Source organism: Trifolium pratense, linkage group LG2 (assembly GCF_020283565.1).
Source record: "Trifolium pratense cultivar HEN17-A07 linkage group LG2, ARS_RC_1.1, whole genome shotgun sequence".
Lineage (NCBI taxonomy): Eukaryota > Viridiplantae > Streptophyta > Magnoliopsida > Fabales > Fabaceae > Trifolium > Trifolium pratense.
In genome coordinates this window covers 6,427,496-6,448,688 of record NC_060060.1, presented here as the reverse complement: position 1 = coordinate 6,448,688, position 21,193 = coordinate 6,427,496, and the positions used below count along the sequence as shown (strand labels likewise).

Below are 21,193 nucleotides of genomic sequence, written 5' to 3'. Positions count from 1 at the left end.
AAATTTAATGGAAGCATAATCTCAACTCTAAAATCATCATTTCATAAGCTAAATATACTAAATTTTCTTCCTTTGTAACCTAACTGAAATGCATTACACATCTTTGCAAGTAATGCCAACGGTAGCACTAATATACAACATAAGCTTGTCTAAGAAAACAAAATGTTAATTTCACTCAATTGGACAAGTAAAAAATATCTACAGCTGCTTCTGTGCTCAACCCCACTTCTCAAATTGTGTGTATTACTGCTAGTGGACAATGCAATTAGTCTCGATTAGTCGTTCTTCAACCGGATAACTAGTTCCCAAAATAAATTTTTTGAGTGTATTACACAATCTTTGACCAAGTCATGTTGGTCGGAACATTTTCCACTACTCCATGTTTGGAACGTTTTACTTGGCATCATGATGTTCGCTTGCCTCTAAGCAAATGATATATGGCGACAAACTTCCGACTAACGTAATGTAATTATCAGAAATTTTCTTTCAAGCAACAACCATGCTGGCAAGCTTAAGCTGCTTATCTAATGGCAAGTGCCCTTTTAACAACACACATGTATGATGCATCACTTGCAGGAGAAAATCGGCCATATGATTCTCACTTTCATCAATGGTTTGTGAACCTTGATCGTAAGAGCCATTTGCTATGTGCATTGTCCAATCATATATACGTTCTGTCGATGAAAAGAGATGAGAAACAACAGTTTCCGCAACAGAATTCCAGTTTCTATCTGCTAGAAGAGACACAAGTGTGACTGGTAGATCATTCAGTACCGTTTGTTGGTCCACAATCATAAAGGGCATATATTTGCAGCAGGTAGCAGATAGCAGACCAAGAAACTGCAGTGCCTGCAAAATAATGGAAGAGATGGATATAAAGTGAGTAGGGTCGTTAAAAAATTCAACTTGTATATCAAGGAGTAAAAGATATTTTCTTTATGTCGTGATATAGAATTATACCAAAGTCCATCAATGGTGGAGAGCAGTGGCATAGAAAAGCCCGACATTCATGTGTACATCAAAAGCTTATAACAATTTTAACCATAAATCAAGATAATTTTGTTTTACATAGAAATGTCTTAAAATTAATGTACCACACACTTCGATTAAATGAAATATCAACCATTTGATCAGATACTAATTTTGCTGATTTATTATTATTTTTATTATTTTGCAACCGGACAGGCAAGATCTGCATAATAATTACTACCCAGCAAGTTTTGACTAAGATATCAATCAGGAGTTTCGTACCGTAGAAGGAAAACTGGATACACAGCTAATTTCAAGAGCATCAATAAGCCACTGTCTTTTGAAACTTATCTCTGCATGGTATAAAACAGCGGCAACTTCCAAGAGAATATCCCAGAATCCTGCAAAAACTTAAAATGAATAAATAAACAGAAACTCAATATGTTTTTAAGTTCCTAACACTTTTCAAGTGAATGAATAAATAGAAACTCAGATTTGATTCAGTCCCAATCAATCTGAGTTACTGTGAAGAGCAGAATGACCACCTTCTGTTTTGGAGTTCAATATGTTTGATTTCATTTTTCCTAGTTCAATTAGTGGAAGAGAACCGGTCTTCACAAGCTTGATCTTAGCATGGACCTTGTTTTGGACTTCAATAGATTTGGATGCACTTTGAACAAACTCCTCTTGTGAAACCTGTGGTTACAAAAGATTGCTTAGGTCACATAACTTAAACATACTTACAGGCATTTTGTATCCAATAAGCTTGATCCTAATCAATTAGAATCACGCCAAAGAGGAATAAATTAAAGTAAAAAACAAAACATAACATTTGAAAAATTATTGTTCTGATGGGAAAAGCTGACAAAGAGGTGCAATCAAATGTATGCATACCTTCAGGAAATCCAATAACCAACCCTGTGGAGCCTTCCCTAAGCATCTTACAGCCTCAGACCATTCCTCTACAGAACTTGTGTCCCCTGACGCTACATTGCAAGAAGATTTCACAACTGGTAATAAGGTAAATAGAACCTCCATGCATCTCTCAACATGGGATATGTGACCCGAAGTGTCGACAGAAACTTCGTCCAGGCATTCACAGAGTCCCTTCCAGCTTGAAAGGCGCAACAAGCATTTCTGGTAAGTATCATACTCTTTGTATGAATTCAATGAAGACAAGTGATAACCCACATCACCAAATAGCTTCTCAAGCCTGGAGCTTGAAAATACTTTTACAAGGTCTGCTAGATGAACTAGCAGACAACACTGCAAATTTATTTCAAGCGTCTTTAATCTGGAAAAGTCGGATATCTCGTCAAGAAAAGTTAATAGTGAATCAAATTGGTTTGCATGAGCTATTGCAAACAGCACACATTCCTCCCTTAGAGTTGCTTTCTTAAAAACAGAATCTGATGCTAATGACTCAGTAACCTTGGCCTCATATCTCATACAACGCCTAATAATTCCCCCCCAATCCATGCTCGGCAACCTGGGAGCTCTAGAAAGGCACCCTAATATAGCAACAATTGTGCCAGCATGTACACTACTACCTGGCTGAATTTGAACAAGACATAAAATGAGAAAAATGAGAGACCAACAAAAGCACACAACTTAGCTAATCAAGAACAGAGAGTTAATTAGGAGAATCAGCATAAGTTAATTAGATGAAGTACAAGTATGAGTTTCACAGAATAATCAAAAGCAACAATATTCAATATCATTTTCTTGTATAAGCACTGTTGTTGCAATTCCAAATACTGAAATGAAAAGAACAAAAACGACTACTACGATATTTTGTAGCATAGTCACTAGTATTGAAATAATAATAAACTAACGAGATGAAAAATGAAACCAATCAATATGAAGAATAAAAATTTATGAGTGATCGCAACTATTGATTTTAATGTGCGATATGATATTCAAAAGAAACAAACTTTAGAATGATCAACAGAATTAAAGATAAGTATAACATAGTTTCCATATTTGGAGAATGACTTAGAATTTAAGCTGCAAGTAGTTTTCCAACTCCCAGACATGAAAAAAAAACTCTTCACATAGTTCAAAGATAAAATGTTCATATCAACTTCAAAAATCAATTACACAGGAACACAAGCCTCCCATCAAGCAAAGAAAGGTATTACAAAGGGAAAAATGTGAGTTACAGAGGGAGAGAAACACGGATGATAAAAATGAAAGACAAATAATGAATATTTTATATTTTAAAAACGTACAATTCACTCAAAAAAATATGAACATCAAACATTTATAAACAAAATATGGGCAAGAAATCTACCTCGGTGTATTTGAACTCCATAAGCCACAAACTGAGGTTCAAAACCACACTGTCATCAGGAAAATTATGAGAAACAGGTTTTGAATTTGTTTCACCCACATTACTATCACCATCAACCCCCAAAAGTTCCTTGGACCATATATGATGTCGAAGGAAGGCAAGTACCCAGGAAGCAAACTGTTGTAGCTGATGATTATCAGAATTCTGTGCCACAAGAAACATTTCTTGCACCAGTGATGTCAAATATGGCTCAATGACAGAGCTTGAAAGGAGAGGGCCCATGACAGTAGAAGAATCCTGGAGTTTACATGGTAAGATATTTAAATATAAAAAAAATATAAAAAAATAAAAACACAAATATATGATGAGACAAACGATAAAAATTTTATGTTAAGGTAAATTACCTCCTTCTGATAAGTAGATTGCCTAGTGTAATTTGGAAAATTCATATAGACCAAAATCCCCGTACCAGCTCCCATAGCAGTAACTACTCCTAGCATACCACCAAGATGAACAAGAAAATGGAAAGGATTGGAGTAACATTTCTTGAATAGTTCAAGTAAGCATTTAACATGTTCAACCTCAATAGAGTGAACACCTTCGTTCAGTATACAAGAAATTACTGTCCCTGCTCCAACGCACGACGCCATCAGTAAACTATGGTGCAAAACATCAGACCTTTTCACAGATATTAACTCAGAAATAAACTCTTTAAAGCCAAGCACAATATGGTCCAACTCATTATCATCCATCAATTCCATTCTCTGGCAAAAAGTCACGATTGTGGGAAGTGCAATACAAGATCCTAGGGCTAAAACAATATCGGATTTCCCGCCTTGCAATAGTGAATTCATGTATGGACGCCATGATATTACCAAGTTTTTTATCTTGATAACAGTCTCTAACTCTCCAGCTCTGTACAATGCACTGATGGAGGTAGCCAAACCAAGAACAAGTCCAGCAACACCCCATATATCTTCTTCCGAGTCTTCACTATCCTCGGATGACGATTCAAATATGTTAGCATTCACATCATAATCAACTGGAAAGCAGGAACATAAACTATCCAAAACATCAAAAGAACATTTGGTTCTCTGCTGTATCATTGTAGCTAGGGCTCCAACAATTCTTCCTAGTAATTTGGATTCTGGAACCTTTTCTGTTTCAGTTTTGACAGTAGAGTCATCAGCAGTTTCAACTCTGGTAAGAAGATCTTGACACAAAAACCCCAATCCAACTCCACATGCTCCTTTTACAAGCGAACTTTTGCTGACAAAAAGAACCTGGAAGATCACAAAATTAGTGAAACAGAGTGCCAGATAATCTTACTGGTTTAGCTTCTCGATGTGTGTGTGCTTATGTATGTCATAGCCCTCTTCATTTTCCTTCTTTACTATCCTACATATGTAATAGGAATCTATGTATACACCATAATCTCTTAGAGGTCTGAACTTATTTCTCCTAAGAGTTTTGACTTGACCAACAAAAGCTAAGGAACGGGAATAAGGCACGGTAAGCAACTGCTTCAATATTTAAATGTAACAAAGAAGATTATCTAGATCTTAAAAAACATTGAGACAATAGACAGACAAAAAGAAGAAATAAAAACTACCTCAAGAAGCCCAGTGATGTTATGATATCTCTCTTTATGGTCGGTTACATGAAGGCAACTTGAAACCAATCCAAGAGAAATTGCAGCAGACCATTGCCGGTGTTCATGTTCATGTTGGAGCAACCACTCCAAAAGAAATTTTGAAGCAGCAGATTTAACAGTGTGAACAGATGGAGGCAAAACCTGACAATAACATATGTTACCAAATACCAACCAAAAAGATTATTAGAAATTAGAAAATTATAATTCCTTTTGAATTAAGAATAGTTCTAAATGAAATCCTAGATATTGGTAACTACAACAGAATAAGGGAATATACAACATTCTGAGACTGAATTACTTCCAAGATCATCGATATTGTAAAACTGTTCATTTAAAACATTGTTAAAACCCGTGGAATTACATGTTCCACTATCCCGACAATGGCTTATATACGTTGGCATGCCATAACGTAACAGAGAAGACGACTAGTCAGAATCTATAAAGATGAAAAATGGGTACAGCCATGAAAAATCTTCTCACCAGACCGAGTGCACCAATGGCCAGTGCGATATTTTCGGCAGCTCTAGGTATAGCCTTATCCGCTATTGCTGTCATACTCTGCATGAAATGCATATAAGAAAAATCCTACATCAGATATGACATAAACTTGTACTGTACTTGCAGTTGCAGCTAACGGATTAGTAAGGAGGACAAGGATATTTTGAAATGACAAAACACAGATCTTGACCTTCAAAATATCGGTAGCAGCTTTAGAAGTTTTATCTAGGACACTCAGTTGTGCCTTAGCATCATAAGACAGAATGTAAGCCTTCACCCAACGCCGCATGAAGTCTTTCCATGATTGCAGTGCCATAAGTGCAAGCAAGATATTTCTCGAGAGGTGAAGAGAAGCAGCTATTTCCTTGAGGGCATTCTCATAAGCAGCATGTACATATCTTGGCCTCTAAATGGTCATAAAATCAGATTAAAAGTGTTGTCAGATATAAAGAGAATATATCTAATGTACTGATATCTTACTTTTGATGCCTGATGTTCATTCACATTTTTAGGAGTGAAAGAGAAACATAACAAAGCTGCACCAGGTAATTCTATAGCCTCATTTATCTTTCCTGCAAATAGAATGCTTACAAATCAGAGCTTTATTCAAATAACGCATGAAAATGACATTAAACAGGACAGAGTTTGATAAAAATAGTTAGTGGCAGAATTTCCTCCGTTCCATTGAAGGAACCACTCACTTTTTAGATCATATCAATACACTCAGTTTCGCTCAGATTTCAGCAAAATCTAAATATATTGATTTTTTTTTTCTTCATTTTATGCATGTATGTATGACAGATTAAAGAAACATAACTCAAGCCTCTTTTTTTTCCACTATCTGATCTGAATTTCTTCTCACTAGTATTCTTGAAGGAAAACAACACACTGGACAGCCAATACAACCATACCTAAAGAGAATATAGCCTGTGGAAATACATCCACCAACTTTTCAATTTTACTTCCTGCAAGTCTTTTCCCCTTGACCAACCTTCGACGATTTCTAAAGTAAATAAATGGAAAATTATCAAATTTAATCATACCATCACATTCAGCAGATCCGTAAATTGATTGTAGGATCATTAAGTTTTTATAAAGAGTGTCGCCCCTCATGTTACAAGCCACAATTGTGAAAGAATAATGTTTTACATTGTAGTAATGTCTCTATTATGGCTTGTAAGTTGAGAGGTGTCACTCTTTACAAATGCATTTCAGGCCTTATCTCTATTCAATGTGGGACTTGTGTTTTTCCTAATAAGGATATAATGATTACATGTGTTCATATGTTATAATCTTGACATGAAAATCCTCCATAACCTTGAGTACCGTGGGGCTTGTCTCAGAAAAGAATAGCTCCAAATTCATTTTCTTAAAATCTGGAATACTTTTTTCAAGCTGTGACACCTGGAATTTGGAAACACGGTTATTAATGGAAAAAGGGCAAATTACTTATTTTTAAACCAACAAATAGTTGCGCCAATGCTATACTTCATATTGAATAAGTGCCTCCAGGGCTGATATTTTTGTCTTTTCCCACTTTGGCCCATGGCTAGAGGTAACTAAATCCCACAGATTTAGCAGCACACCCTTTGATGCTTCTGGATATGCTTCTGCGTCCATCGCACCCCACCTTAGCAGAAGGCAAATGCTGCCATAAGACAGGAAGTGTCTTTTATTAAGGATGACAAATGAATATTTTTGGAAATTATGAATTAATCAAGGGGAAAAACAATTCAATCTAAGTGTCTTTAAATATTCAGTTTAGGCTCTAAACCATGCCTTCTATTTTTCTTATTGAAATCAAACCACCATCCATGTTACAGTCAAAACATATGTCTGCTTAGAGCCTTGCATAGTAACATTCTTACCTGTGCGCAATAATAGGATCATCTTTGTAACCTTGCACGTACTTTGCAATGACATCCCATGCAGTGTAAAAATCTAGACACACAAGACAACATACCCATTTAGAATGCTTTGATTTTATTATATTAAAAGAGTATAAGAAAAGTAATGCAATCTAATATCAGGCTTCATGAATAAGTAACGATTCCTTACCGATCACATCTGCTTCACAAAGGTGGGCAAGACTTTGCAAGCCAAGAGCTTTAATTATAGGATCTTGGCACTCAATGCAAGACTGTATTTTTGAATAAAAAATCAGTATTTCTTAGGGAAAAAAACATGCATTGGAAAAAGAGAAAGAAGAAAGCAGTCGGGCATACCGAAACAGTCAAGATAAGATCAACACCCCTGTCAGGGCTTTTATGGCAAACATCTCGAATGGAAGCAGCCAAACTGATACAGATAGCTCTGTCTGATACGAAATCAGTAAAACTTTTAGGGAGCAGGACACCCTAGACAAGGAGAAAATATATAACAAATTAGGAAAAGTTTTATATAGTAAGACCTCGAAAAAACAGTACGAAACTGTATTACAGATTAAACAAATTGGCATCTCAACAGAAAAAGGCTTTGAAATAGGGAGTGCGGAAAGAAAATACGATAAAACCAAAAGTTATCAGATTGCAAGTAAACCTAGTAAATTTGTGCAGAATTTTGTGACCCTGCACAATTCAACAATACAGTATACTGGTGCAGAAAAAGTGCATGTTTGTAATTGTTAAAGAGTGTTTATGTTTAAATTAGAGCATTCCACACATTTTTATAAAATAGGTCTTGGATAGCCATATATAGGCTTTGTCAGGAATAAACTAATTTCCAGTTAACAGCTACAGAAAAAACTAGAAACTAAGTTAGCTACTATATATGTTCGAACAACTAATGTCCTCCATGCATCACCCATTTCTTGGCATGAAGCAATAGATTCTACTCATAAGAACTAAGAGATGGCATATATAGTAAACGAACTACAAATTGACTTCAATAGGAGTTTAACACAATATCTCAACTCAACAGATAATGAAGAGTTGGAGAATGGAATGCTGGTATTACATCATTGATGTGTGCAACCTTCCTTAAAGATAATTTTTAAGAAACATTTACAGCTTCGATTCATCATATTAACAATTCCATTTCTTAGCCATTAAAAAAAAAAAAAAATTCCATTTCTTTAATCATTTACCATGTAAATATTCTCATCTACTGCATAAAATAAATATAAATATGCATATACAATACACCCATAATAATATGTGGTGGTGTCGGAAGTACAGGAAAGTGTGGAATGAAAAGCTCACTTGCAAACTTCCAAATGCTCTATCATTGATCTCCCAAGTTCGACACAGCAATCGAGTTCCCGTAGCATACAATGAGCTGCATTTTTTTGGGGAAACATTTACAGATGAAATGTATTGATATTCAATAATTTGAAGAATGCATGAGGGCAAAATTTTAGTTCTATGACCAGAATAAAAAATGAGGACCAAAATGAATTTTCTATCTTAAAACCAAACATCCTCTTATTAATGAGGTGAAAAGAAACATTCATCTGTACAGCCGTACTAAATTCCAAAGAGCACTTTTTAATGCACGAGCGCAGTTACAGACAGAATATATCACTCAGAAAGAATATGTAAAACTAGTAACACTTCTGAAAATAATAGAAAGGAATAGCAATGGTAATTATGGATAAAGAATTGGCTTTTAATTAACACTGGTTATCTTTACAACCACAGTAGAACTGTAGCTCAGAGTTCAAACGCTAAGATGTAAGATCAACAGTTTTTAGTGATGCTCTCTATGTTAGAATGCTAAAAAAGGGACCTTGTTGGTACAACATTGTTACTAAAACACTTGTCCAAAAAAAACATTGTTACTAAACAAAAGCAGGATGCCACAAGGCAAAACTAACACCAAAATAAAAATCAATAAAGTAGCAAACAAAATACACAATCTAGCAGAGTACCCACATTTTGGATTCTTTGTTAAGCATTGGCAAGATAGTTTGAACCACAAGTGGAATCATTGCTGAGTGTGAAGCAAGTGATGGTAGCATTTCGAAGATTTTTAGCTGCAACAAGATTTAAAAATAAGGGAAGGGAAAAATATATATTGATATTACAAATGATGGACACAGCAGAACAACATAATCACACAATAAGTGATAGTGCAAAAGGGAGGACTTACCAGCATATCATGGCAAATGATATCATTTCTTGTGAATATATTACTGTAAAACATAATTTCTAGCAACAAAGGAACTCCTAGTTTGGGATCCATAACGGCAATGGAAGACAAGGAATCGACAGCGGCAGCCCCCATTGATGGATGTATCAATAAAACACTGAGGACAGCACTGAGTAAGGGCGTCTCTGCAAAGGAAGACATTGAGATGACATCAATCTCTTACATCCTTCAACACAACTATGCTAACTAACGCCTTTTCAAAAGCTAAAGGGTTATACCGGTCAAAAATAATTCTTGAGGAAGCAAGAGAGGCAATGTAGATTTTCGTCGGTCAACAATTGACAAACAGAACTCTCTTAGATGAGAAACCCAAGATATTGGTTTATCAGGCATTATTTCACTTTCATTCATGTCCTTTAAAGCCATATTCAGAAGGGAAATTCTGGAAGAAGATTCTCCATCCTGAAACAACAGAAGCATAGAATTTATAAACTAGAATTATTGCTGTGTGCAAAACAATAACTAGTAATAATTCTCATTATTTGGCTGCCCTCTTTATAAGCACAAAACCTGCAAATTTGCATGTAATCACATGTTCATTTAAGACAACAGTATACTAATGCTTCCATCCAGAACAGAAATAAATATCATTTGTGGAGATAATCTACATAACATTTTAAGCAGGAAATATTTTTTATATGCCAGACGAAATACCTGATACCACAAATGTCGCAAAAGTCTCAAAACTATAATTCCTGGTGTGCTAAGATAATGATTTCCCTCCTCAATGATTGATTTATGTTTTGGTGCCACCAACATCTTGACAAGGAACTTCTCCAAGAGAAGAAGCAACTCGGTGGCCAATGCTTTCACATATTTAGAAGGAGATGACATGAGGCTTACAAAGGGAAGTAGAAACAAAATCTCTTCAAATGGAGAGGACATATTTCTGTCAATAGCATAATCTGCATTGGCAATTATTACAATAAATGAATTATAAAATGATGACATTGAGGGTGAGCTTCAAAGTAGCATAAGTACATGGATTATTTTATGAATTTGAGCAATAATAAATTAGGGTATGAAATAATGCTGTAATGGAAGATAATCTTGTGTCGAAATTATTGAAGGTTATTCAGAATCCTGGAAGACGGTACATATGAGGTACGCATAGCCTCAAATCCAAATGCTAACTAAGTAGCCAGTTTTCGTCAAAACAGAAAAAACTAAGTAACCAGTAATTACAAAAACCAGTCACCTAAAAAAACGAACTCAGTTGATCAGAATATGACAGAAAAACTATGCAAAAGCAGTCTGCTGAAAAGTTCATAACATGTTACAAACGACTAAAAGGAAAATTCGAAAAATAACTGGTGTCATTTCAGTAAAAGAAATTCATACTTTTGGTCACATGCATTTAGTTTCATTGCTTGCATAAACTCCAAAATTGTTTAGCTATAGCTAACCTTTATCGTATTTCCACTTAAGGATTAAGAGGAGGAGTTTAGATATAGAAATTTGCTCGTGCTCAAGTTCTGATTGAACAAGGATCGTAAATAATGGTACCATAGTCCTTGACAAACCAGGCTCCCATCGCAACCCAAGATCTTTCTGTACAGATAACAACCGCCTTGAGAGTTCAATTATGGGCTCATGACCACTAGAGTGCCACTGAAGACATGTCAACAGAGACATAATTGTTCCCAGAAATTCAATTGCACATAGTTGAGCCTCAGTAATCAGCTGTTAACAAGGATCAAGATCAATACAAGAGCAAGGCATGAATTACATTAATCAAGGAAACTAAATCATGAATTAGTCAAAAAAAATAAAAAACCATGACAGTGATGAATACAAGTGTGAACATGAAAATGAAATTACAAGGGAGATACATACCAATTTCTCTCCAGCCAGAGATTTCAGTACCGCAATATAAGCCTCCACCATATGTTCTACAACGAATACTAATTTTCTATAGTCCTGAGGAGGACCAAAAAGAAGACAGCAATAAGATGATTATATAATTTCACCTCTCACTACAGTAACGAAACATAATGACCAGAACGAAAGCTGATTTAACCAATACATCCAATGCTCCTTCCCACTATTATACTTACTTCAGAGGTCTCATGTGGAAGATACATAAGGCATCCCATTAGCAGCTTAAGAACAGGCATGGACTCATTTGGACATGAGCAACAGAAGGATGCCATAGACGATACCAGTTGCAATCCGAATGAAGAAGAGGATGACTCCGAAGCTAACAATCTTATGATCGAAAAGTCCAACAGGGGCTTTAAAAACTCACAAACTTGTATCATACCCAGCCGCTGATTTTGTAACATAAACAGCAACACTTGCTGCAGGAGTTCAGACTGAACTTCCACCCGGCACAACAATATCTGCCAAAGATTAAGACTCAACATTTTAAAAAAGAGTCCAATAACGATACTCTAAAAAAAATCCAACTTGCTTTTGAATCTAAAATTACTTTTACAAATGGACTAAAATAATTTACCAAAACATATAATCAAAGTTCACTTTTCGTTGGCAAAATACTGAAAAACCAGACATGCTCTCAGTTTGCTTGCACACCAAGGTTCAATCATTCAAAGAATTATTTCTTGCTCTACTTTCATGTCAATTAAAAACAACTTCATAAACTTTCACTCATACACTATGTAGCATTGACGCTTTAGATTGAAGGTGCATCCCATATTTGACATATTTCATGTGGAATGAATCACTACCATTTTTTATGTGTTTGGTTCCACAGTAGGGAAAGTCAAAAGTGATTCCAGACACATAAAATTAATTTTGACGTGTTTGGATGATGTCAAATGGAATTGACTTTTCCTCCATAATTCATTCTAACTTGAACCTATAATTTGTAACTTTTGACTCCAAACGTGATTTTTAGTTTTACACTCAAATTTTTTTGTTCAACTCACTTTTAACTAAAATCATTTAAAATAATTTTTTATCAACGGAAAACCAAACACATCCTAAAGCTTCATATATTCTCATGCAAGATAACAATTTAACAACACTCTTGTCTAATTACTAACATGAACATGAACATTCTTGTCACCATTAATTCCTTGTGATTTTCTAAATAACGTTTCTCAACAAACACTAAAATACCAATAATTTTGTGATATTGACATAAATTTCAACCAATAACAAAAAAAGTTTGTTAAGGGCTGTGTGCTAACCGGTGTGTTGCTACTTGCTAACAATAATATTTTTTTTTTGGGTTTGTAGACAGATTGAGAAACACCACTTCAAAACTCACACACAAAGGGAGATTATGGATTCGAATTCGAGTAACCACAAAAACTGTTCCTAGCTTAATAATCTCTTCATTGCCTATTCAACTAGACATTACGGACGTTCCTAGCTTTATTTACGATTTGTTTGGCCGGCACAATAAACTATCTTATAGCTAATAGTAGTTTACAACTCATAGCTCATTTTTACTATCTTATAAAGCTTGTAGCTTATCATTTTTTCTCATCTCAATTTTACCCCTACTATCTTTATTGAAAAAAAATATTAAATATTAACTAAAAATACTTTCTTTATGCCATCTCATATTTATAAGTAGCTCAACTATTAACTTTATCACACACTACAAAATCAATCAGCTAACTTATCAGCTATCGGTTATAAACTCAGTTATCCACTGTTTTCTACCAAACAGAGTCTTATGTAAACTAACTTATCAGTTATCCGCTATTTTTAACCGGGCAGAGTCGGATACGTATATAAAATTAAAAAGAGATAGAGAGAAAAAGAAAAAAGAAGTTAACCATAACAAAAGGATGAGTATGAATGGAAGAGAAGCTCCAATCACCATTATTCTTCTGAAAACCAAACCGAACAAGAAAACACAAACCCTTAACAAAAACATTCACAAACTTCAAATCGGATCCTTCAAGTGCAGATTGAAGCTCCAACAATCCATTAGAAACTTCAATTACGCCGTCAGTAACAAGACGGCATAATTGACGAACCGATTCATCGATGACATTAGGAGAAGATGAAGTGAGGCATTGAAAAATCGCGCGTTTTCCAGATTCGGATTCGAAATTGAGATGATTAGAAGATGATCGAAGCTTCGAGAAGATTGAAATGACTGCTAGTTTTTGAAGTGCTGGTTGAGGGATTCGGGTTTTTTCTAGAAGAGGAGCGTAAGAGTCCATTTTCAGAGTCGAAGATTGGAAACTCTGAAAATCGATTACTCGCAGAAGCACTTATGTGTACTTGTTTGTACTTTGTAGTTGAAGTTGAACGTTGAAGTACAAACAATCAAAGTTATCTATGATCCAATTTTAAACTTTTTTGTATTTATAATTATAATTTACAGACCATTTTTTTTAACAAATTATATATTTTTGACTCACCTAACAAATTAAGTATAAATGATATTTTCTGGTTAATAAGTTTTTTTAGGACGGATTTTTGGAGTGAACATGTGTTCAATTCAATCCATATGAATTAGAGGGTTAATACTAAATAAATATAATATAAATTAATTCTAATTTAAATTTGAATTAAATTAATGTTATTGAAATAAAAATATATCATATGATAAGAATAATAGATTTTTGTTTGTCGAATACGAGTTTTTTTTTTTTTTGCTAACGAGAGAAGCATCATTCATTCAAAAAGCTTAAAAGTCAAATATTACACCATAAAGTGCAAAATTAATGCATAATAAAACAAATACAATTTTAAGCTTTCACTTGTCCGGTTGTACATGACTTGTACATCTATGAGATCACGGCTAACTCGACAAGTTGAGAATGAACAAACAAACAACAATCAAAGAGACAAACATGATTACACGCAACTAAGGATAAACACAATACTTGAAAGTTAAAAACTCACATCTTAACCAACAACATACTCTTTTAACCAAGCACTAAAGAGAAAGCCAAAAACCGTGATCAAAAGAGAACTTTTCAACCTCATGTGTCGAATACGAGGTTAACAAGTCCAATACATGATTTGGGTCGGCATTACCTATTTGGGTCTAGAATTGTATGCCTTTCAAAAATATTCTTGCTTGGATTCTAGAATCTATTTTGCTTATTTCAGATTCTATAATTTGAGCTAGGGGTTTCAAATTCTAGAATTTGAACCAATATTTTTCAAGAATCAAAATTACAATTAAATGCGTCAAACATTAGACAAAAATTACAATAGAAAGTAAAATTATATCAAACATTAGACGGAAATAATTACTTTAAAAATTAGTCTTGAAAACCTACATTTATATAAATCAAACGAGATTGTCTCAAATTTGCCATTGATATTGCTAGGAATAAAAGATGAGGCAACTTTCCATTTTTGAGGGCAAAAAGAGAGCAAACTAATCTCTCATTGTTCACACCCATAATAAATTTGGCATAACCACCATGCACACCCACCACACGAAGAACTCCATTTGTGTTGTGATTTTAAAGCTATTTAGAAGTTTCTTTTGATGTTTAGAAGTTTCTTTTGATCAATCATAGTGTTCTTAATTATTATGATTCAACGTCTCTTGTTGATCAAGAATGATTAATGACAGACTACACACTTGTTTAAGTATGAACTTTTTGAGTAAAAAAAAAACACTACGAACTTTAAAAGAAAAAGAACCCACAAAAAGAATCGGATATATGTACAATTGTAGAGACTAATTTAGTAAAAGATAAAAGGTGACAAAGCTCTCTCTAAAAAATAAAAATGTAAAATTACATAAGGCGGCGACAAAGCTCTCTCCATATACGATTGTAGAGACTAACAATGGATATAAAAATAAAAATGTCAAATTACATATTCCATTTTCATAAAAGCTTGTGAAATTCTAGTATATATTGGCAAAAAAAAACTCAGCTTGAGTGGGTGTTAATTAAACATGTGTATAGTTCTTGTTATAATCTTTTTTTTTTACAGTTCTTGTTATAATCTTATTCAAATTCAAATGAGTAGATTCAATTTTTCAAATTAATCAATATAAAGAAACAAAGCACGGTTCTCAATATTCGATATGCCTCTCAAGTCTCAACCCAAACCATTTTTTCCATTGAATTGAATATACCCTCTTTGTCTTTCAATTTAAATGTGTAAATAATATAGATGTTGAGAGTGCACATCGGTTGAGAGATGGTCTGACTAAGTGTTTATATACTAGAGGCAATTCTCACCTTACAAGCCGGCTGGTTTTGTAAGGATGAGTTAGGCCCAAAACTCAATTCTAAGATGATATCAGAGCTCTCCACGATCCGTTGGCCACCTGTTATCAAGTTTCCGCTATCAGGTCACCCACCGTTTATATACACGTACCAAGCCCAATAGTGCTGGGCGTGAGGGGATGTGTTAAGAGTCCCACATCGGTTGAGAGATGGCCTGACTAAGTGTTTATATACTAGAGGCAATCCTCACCTTATAATCCGATTTTATAAAGATGAGTTAGATCCAAAACTCAATTATAAGAATAGACATAAAAGAATATTGGAGTATAATGCAACAGGTAGGTGAAATTCAATTATTCAATCCAAGTGAACAAATTAAATACACTCACAACAAAATACACACTTACAACACAAGTGATGAAACAACAAAAACACAAACCTAGGAAACCAACCCACATAACACGAAACAAATGAAAAAGTCCTCAAGAGCATCAAAGTGCATACTTGATTTATTTATAGTTTCCCATATTTATACTTAGCTAATACTAAAACTTAAATTAACCACAACTAATTATGATTTTCTTTCATGATATGCATGATTAATTATTCATGTTGATCTCTTAGTTTCATGTGCCTTTGTTTGTATGTCTTGTCCAACCTCTTTAGTCTTTTGTCCAACATCCTTAGTCTTTTGTCCAACATAACTAGCCACATCCGCGACACGTCCCTTCACCGAATCAATTTGTTCTGGCACCGCCTCTTGTAAATCTCTAATGTATCTCACGGTCCATGACAATGACATAAGTCCCGTCAACCCACAAGCATCCGCGGTTAATATTCCGGCCACTGCTAGCCCTATGGTAAGGGCAGCAGGGACCAAAACCGGGCTAAAAAGGATGAAAAGTGGTGTCATTATCGCCAATCCAATAAGACTGGCGATAAATGAAATGCTAGCTAATAAAAGCAAGGTACCACCTATGAAAAATCCTCCAACGGTGGCGAGAATTTGATAGGCCGAAGGACCCCTCTCGGACAAAAAAGAGGTAATACCACCATCATAACGACCACTATCATTATAGCGGTCGTTATAACGACGATGGTCAGGATAATTAACACTTTCGTAAACATCTTTACGAAGGTGTTGTTGTGGTGGGTAGGTAGCAGTTTCTTGACGGTGTGTCGTTGTTGAGACTTGAACTTGAGGTTGTGCCATTTTGAGTGTACAAAATAAAACAAGGTTTTGATTATTGGAGAATGAATTATGTAAGATACTATAATTAATATTGGTGTGTGTATGAAGGTGTTGGTTTTATACTACGGTGGAGATGATGGTGTATTGACACATGTGTGTGTGACATGGTGAGTAAGAGGTTTGCATGAGCAACATGTTTCAGGGAGACAGCTTGGTTACAAAAACTACTATATATTACTATATTAAGGATTTATTTAGTATACTCAGTAAAAAAAAGTTACACTGTACGTGTTCTGAGTAATCAAATCAAATCATAATGTAGATATTTTTTTTTTGAAAACTTGGTATCCGGCCTTAGGACTGACTAATCTAAGAGGACCAATTCCACCGCCCACTTACGAGGGCCCCATTTAAAGCCAGAGTTTTTTTTGCTCTGTATGGACTTAGCCCACCAAAATTGGCACCAGTGGGAATCGAACCTGAGACCAGTCGGAATCATAATGTAGATATTGAAAAATATTTGGTTAGTTACAAGAATTTGAGCATACATTTGATAAAAGATAAGAGAAAAGAATTAAATAAGCTGGTTTTTTAAAATAATTAAATGATTTTTTCTTTTAATTCTACGGCAACATGTATTCTTATTTTTGTGATGGCGCATATCTCTTCTATATAATAAAGAAAATAAAGTAAAAATAATTAATTAACAATAAATTAACTCAAAACCACTTAGGTGAGATGACACATGTCTCTTCTAGTTTAACCAGAATTTTTTTGGGTTTGATCCTGATCGACTTGGGCATGTAACAACTTTAAAACTCTTAGAAAGAATTTATCATTCATTTAAGTTCAACATGACTAAAAAGATTAATCTTTTCAGTTATACGTAGATGATATTCGATTTTTAGAAAAAACTAACAAATTACAAGTTCACAATAATAAATTAATTTGAGCACCATAAGTAATAGTTAGATTTATTTATTTTTTATAATCTAAATTGTTAGAAGTTTGATAATTTAATTTTTACACATGAAAAAATTTGGAAAATTTGGGATGGTGAAAAGTTTATACATATAAGATAAAAAAAAAAAAACATTTATGCAAGTGTTTTTCACATTTGAAAGAATATTATTATTAGTAGTGAATAACAAATGGAGGAAATTTTTTGAAACTTGGGTTTGATTTGTTCTGGCTTTTTATGTTAGCCAGGGACAGGGATGTTGTTGTTGCCACATGTATGTACTGTCATCTTCCACGAGAGTCTCTTGGCACCCTCTCCTCATGCATGGCGCAATGATTAAAATAGAATGAATTGTGTAATTTTCACACAATAATTTAACAGTAGTAGAAGTAAATTTTGACATCAATTTTAATGAATTTGACAATTTGTAGTTTAAATATGTGATTAATTAAAAAGTCTGGCTAAAAATAAATTTTAGAGTACTTGTTAAATATACTAAAAATAAAAATTAATATTAAAAGAATAAACTTTTATATTTTTAAAGTGTTAGTTAAACTCCTGTCAAAAATTTCTACCAACAAAAAAAAAATTCCTGTCAAAAAAAGTGTTAGTAAATTAAATGTACAAATTTTAAGATGTAAAATTTTATTATTAATATAGTACTTAACTAGTAGATAATTTGTACCTTCCGAAAGTTAGTAGTCTCTCTCTCTTTTTTTTTTTGTGGTGATTTAATAGTCTCTATCTTACAACATGACAACATGGTTTAAGGACATTATGGTAAATTTTAATATCATCACTTCATCAAGTGGTCCATGGTGGACCAGTCATGAATAACATTATAACGAATATGAATTTTACAAAATCCACCGTTGGATTGAAAGTTTATATCATATAGATCATCTATAGAAAAATTGAAAATCATTTGATACGTTATTGAGACACATCAAGATTAACGGTTTATTAAATAACGTAAATCTTGATGGGTTTCAATAACATATTAAATGATTTTCAAAAAATTTTAAAAAATTTATGGATGATCTATACGATATAAACTTTTAATCCAACAATGAATGAATTTTGTAAAATTCATATTCGGTAGATCACTTATCCACGGTGGACCATTTATGAAGGTGGTCCACCGTAACATTAGCCATCATTTTATATATGTAATTAACATTAAGCAATGTTGATCAATTTGAAAGACAACAAGGGATTGAAAGTGAGAAATGTAAAGACTCAATGAAAGATAAAGAAAAGTGAAACATGATCAATTCTGATGCTTCGTTTGTTCTGGCACAAATGGATTGTCAGTTTCAGAAAAGAATATGCTTTCAACTTTAGATTGATATCCACATTATAGTTCTTGATGAGCTAATTACATAGATACATTATAGCTTATCAAAAGAGGTGTGGGCAAATCTCATGTGCCACAAAGTACATTCATTATTTCTATCTATGGTTCTAGGAGAATAGCTATCTAAACTCCTAGAAGACTTATTATCTAAGACTGTGGTAGAAAGCTGGGAAATTGCAGCAGATTGCTTGTATTGCAAGGTAACAGGATTGGTGAATGGTGTGTTGAGTGTGTACAATCCATGATTCATTTCAGCTACACCAATCATCTTCCTAGATAGTGTGTCTTGTATCAAGCATTTGTTTCCATAAAAAATAAGAAAATATTTTAAACTTTGAGTGAGTTTAGGGACAGAAATGAGATTAAATGAAAAATTTGGAAAATAGAGTACATTACAGGTTTTTGTCAAAAATGATGGTGCCTGCTAAACAAGTAGATACAAGTGCACCATTTGGTAATTTCAATCTAATAGGTTTAATTCTCTTCATGCACTGAATTTTTTTTTAAAGAGTGACAAACATGGTCTGTAGCTCCTGTATCAAGGATAAAAGTTTCATTTGGCTGTGAAGGAAAAAGAATGATGCAAAGAGTACCTGTACTGGAAGATGGTTGTGTGATAACATGGTTCACACTATGAGATTTCATATTGCTAGAGTTTTGAAGAAGAGCCAACAAAGCCTTGTGTTGATCAGGAGTTAGATTCAACTTACTTGTATCCAAAGTACCACTGTCCTCATCACAAGCATTAGATTTGGAATCCTCTTCGGCGTCATTGTTATAACAGTTGTTGGCTGCACCTCCTTGCTGCATATGTGGAGGAAATCCATGCTTTTGAAAGCATTGATCTACAACATGATTTGTTAAACCACAATAAGTGCAGATTCTGTTCCCTTTACCTCTGCCTCTGCCATAAGAAGGCTTGCCTCCACGACCTCCTCTTCCACGCGGGGCATTGAATCCTCTACCAGGATTGGATTGAGCAATAGAATTAAGGTAACCATTGTTGGAATAACGAGAAGCAGCCAAAAGTTTAGATTCATCGCAAACAATTAAAGATTGCCTTTCTTGCTGAACAAGTAAGGAATACACTTTTCCAATATTAGGAAGAGGTTCCATTAACATGATTTGTGACCTAACAGCAGAGTATTGATCATTTAGACCCTTCAAGGAACGAATAACTTGGTCACTATCCCTATAAGCACGCATCTTATCCATAGTAGGACAATTATCAATGCAAGAATTAGCAGGGATGGGACGAAAATTGTTTAATTCTTGCCATAATTTCTTCATTTTGGTATAGTAAGCAGAAATTGTACACTCACCCTGCTTTAATGTGTAAATTTCTTCTTGAATATCTGAGATACGAAAAACATCACCTTGGTAGAACCGATCTTTGAGTTCCTTCCAAATTTCTGAGGCTGTATCCATCCAAAGAATACTTTGAGAAAATTCCGGATCAACTGAATTGCTAATCCATGACATGATCATTGTATTACAACGATCCCAAGCAATTGAATCTCTGTCTTCATCAAGTGGGCGTGGAAGAGCTCCATTGATGAAATGTAACTTGTGCTTAGAGCGCAACACAACCATCATAGCACGAGACCAAGTGTGGTAATTGGGACCAAATAAGAGAGGAGTGACAAGAACATTACTCGGATTCTCATTTGGATGCATGAAATACGGATTCAAGGTATCATTCTGATATCCTTTGTTCTGAAGAGTAGCTTGGCCGCCATTGATTGTGCTTGATGAACTTGCTTCAGACATCTTGATCAAGATTCAAGAACGAAAGAACGAATCAATTTTTGAGGAAAAAAATGGAGGTTTTGTGAAGAAAATGCAGATGCAGAGAAAGGTAACAATGGTGGAGCTTCAAAGAAGATTGCTCCTGATACCATGTGAAAAGAGAAACTCAATCACCATTGTTGAAGGAACAAGAGAAATCTATGCTAAAGCTTAGGCTCAATGTGAACCTTAAGCAAGAAGAAGAGA

At 34.3% G+C, this 21,193-nt stretch overlaps 3 protein-coding genes across 3 annotated transcripts; all 3 read right to left on the bottom strand.

Annotated features, from left to right (window-relative positions):
• Positions 1-21: 21 nt before the first annotated feature.
• Positions 22-13,911, bottom strand: LOC123906637 (protein RST1). Its single transcript, XM_045956590.1, has 25 exons — positions 13,316-13,911; positions 11,621-11,905; positions 11,400-11,483; positions 10,970-11,246; positions 10,218-10,468; positions 9,782-9,965; positions 9,504-9,688; positions 9,287-9,387; positions 8,615-8,690; positions 7,640-7,771; positions 7,473-7,554; positions 7,283-7,355; positions 6,903-7,062; positions 6,688-6,818; positions 6,326-6,417; positions 5,895-5,986; positions 5,605-5,820; positions 5,397-5,474; positions 4,875-5,057; positions 3,667-4,545; positions 3,263-3,559; positions 1,864-2,523; positions 1,515-1,665; positions 1,252-1,370; positions 22-849 (listed from the first exon to the last, which is right to left on the bottom strand). Exons 1-25 carry the CDS (start codon positions 13,706-13,708, stop codon positions 487-489), a joined length of 5,544 nt encoding a protein of 1,847 aa, XP_045812546.1. The 5' UTR covers positions 13,709-13,911; the 3' UTR covers positions 22-486.
• A 2,384-nt stretch (positions 13,912-16,295) lies between these two features.
• LOC123906636 (oleosin Ara h 10.0101-like) lies at positions 16,296-16,901 on the bottom strand. The gene has a single exon (XM_045956589.1). The coding sequence runs from the start codon at positions 16,899-16,901 to the stop codon at positions 16,296-16,298; it is 606 nt and encodes a 201-aa protein (XP_045812545.1).
• A 2,331-nt stretch (positions 16,902-19,232) lies between these two features.
• On the bottom strand, positions 19,233-20,968 carry LOC123904058. The gene is made up of 2 exons (XM_045953753.1): positions 19,689-20,968; positions 19,233-19,497 (listed from the first exon to the last, which is right to left on the bottom strand). The coding sequence occupies exons 1-2, from the start codon at positions 20,966-20,968 to the stop codon at positions 19,233-19,235; spliced, it is 1,545 nt and encodes a 514-aa protein (XP_045809709.1).
• Between the last annotated feature and the right edge of the window lie 225 nt (positions 20,969-21,193).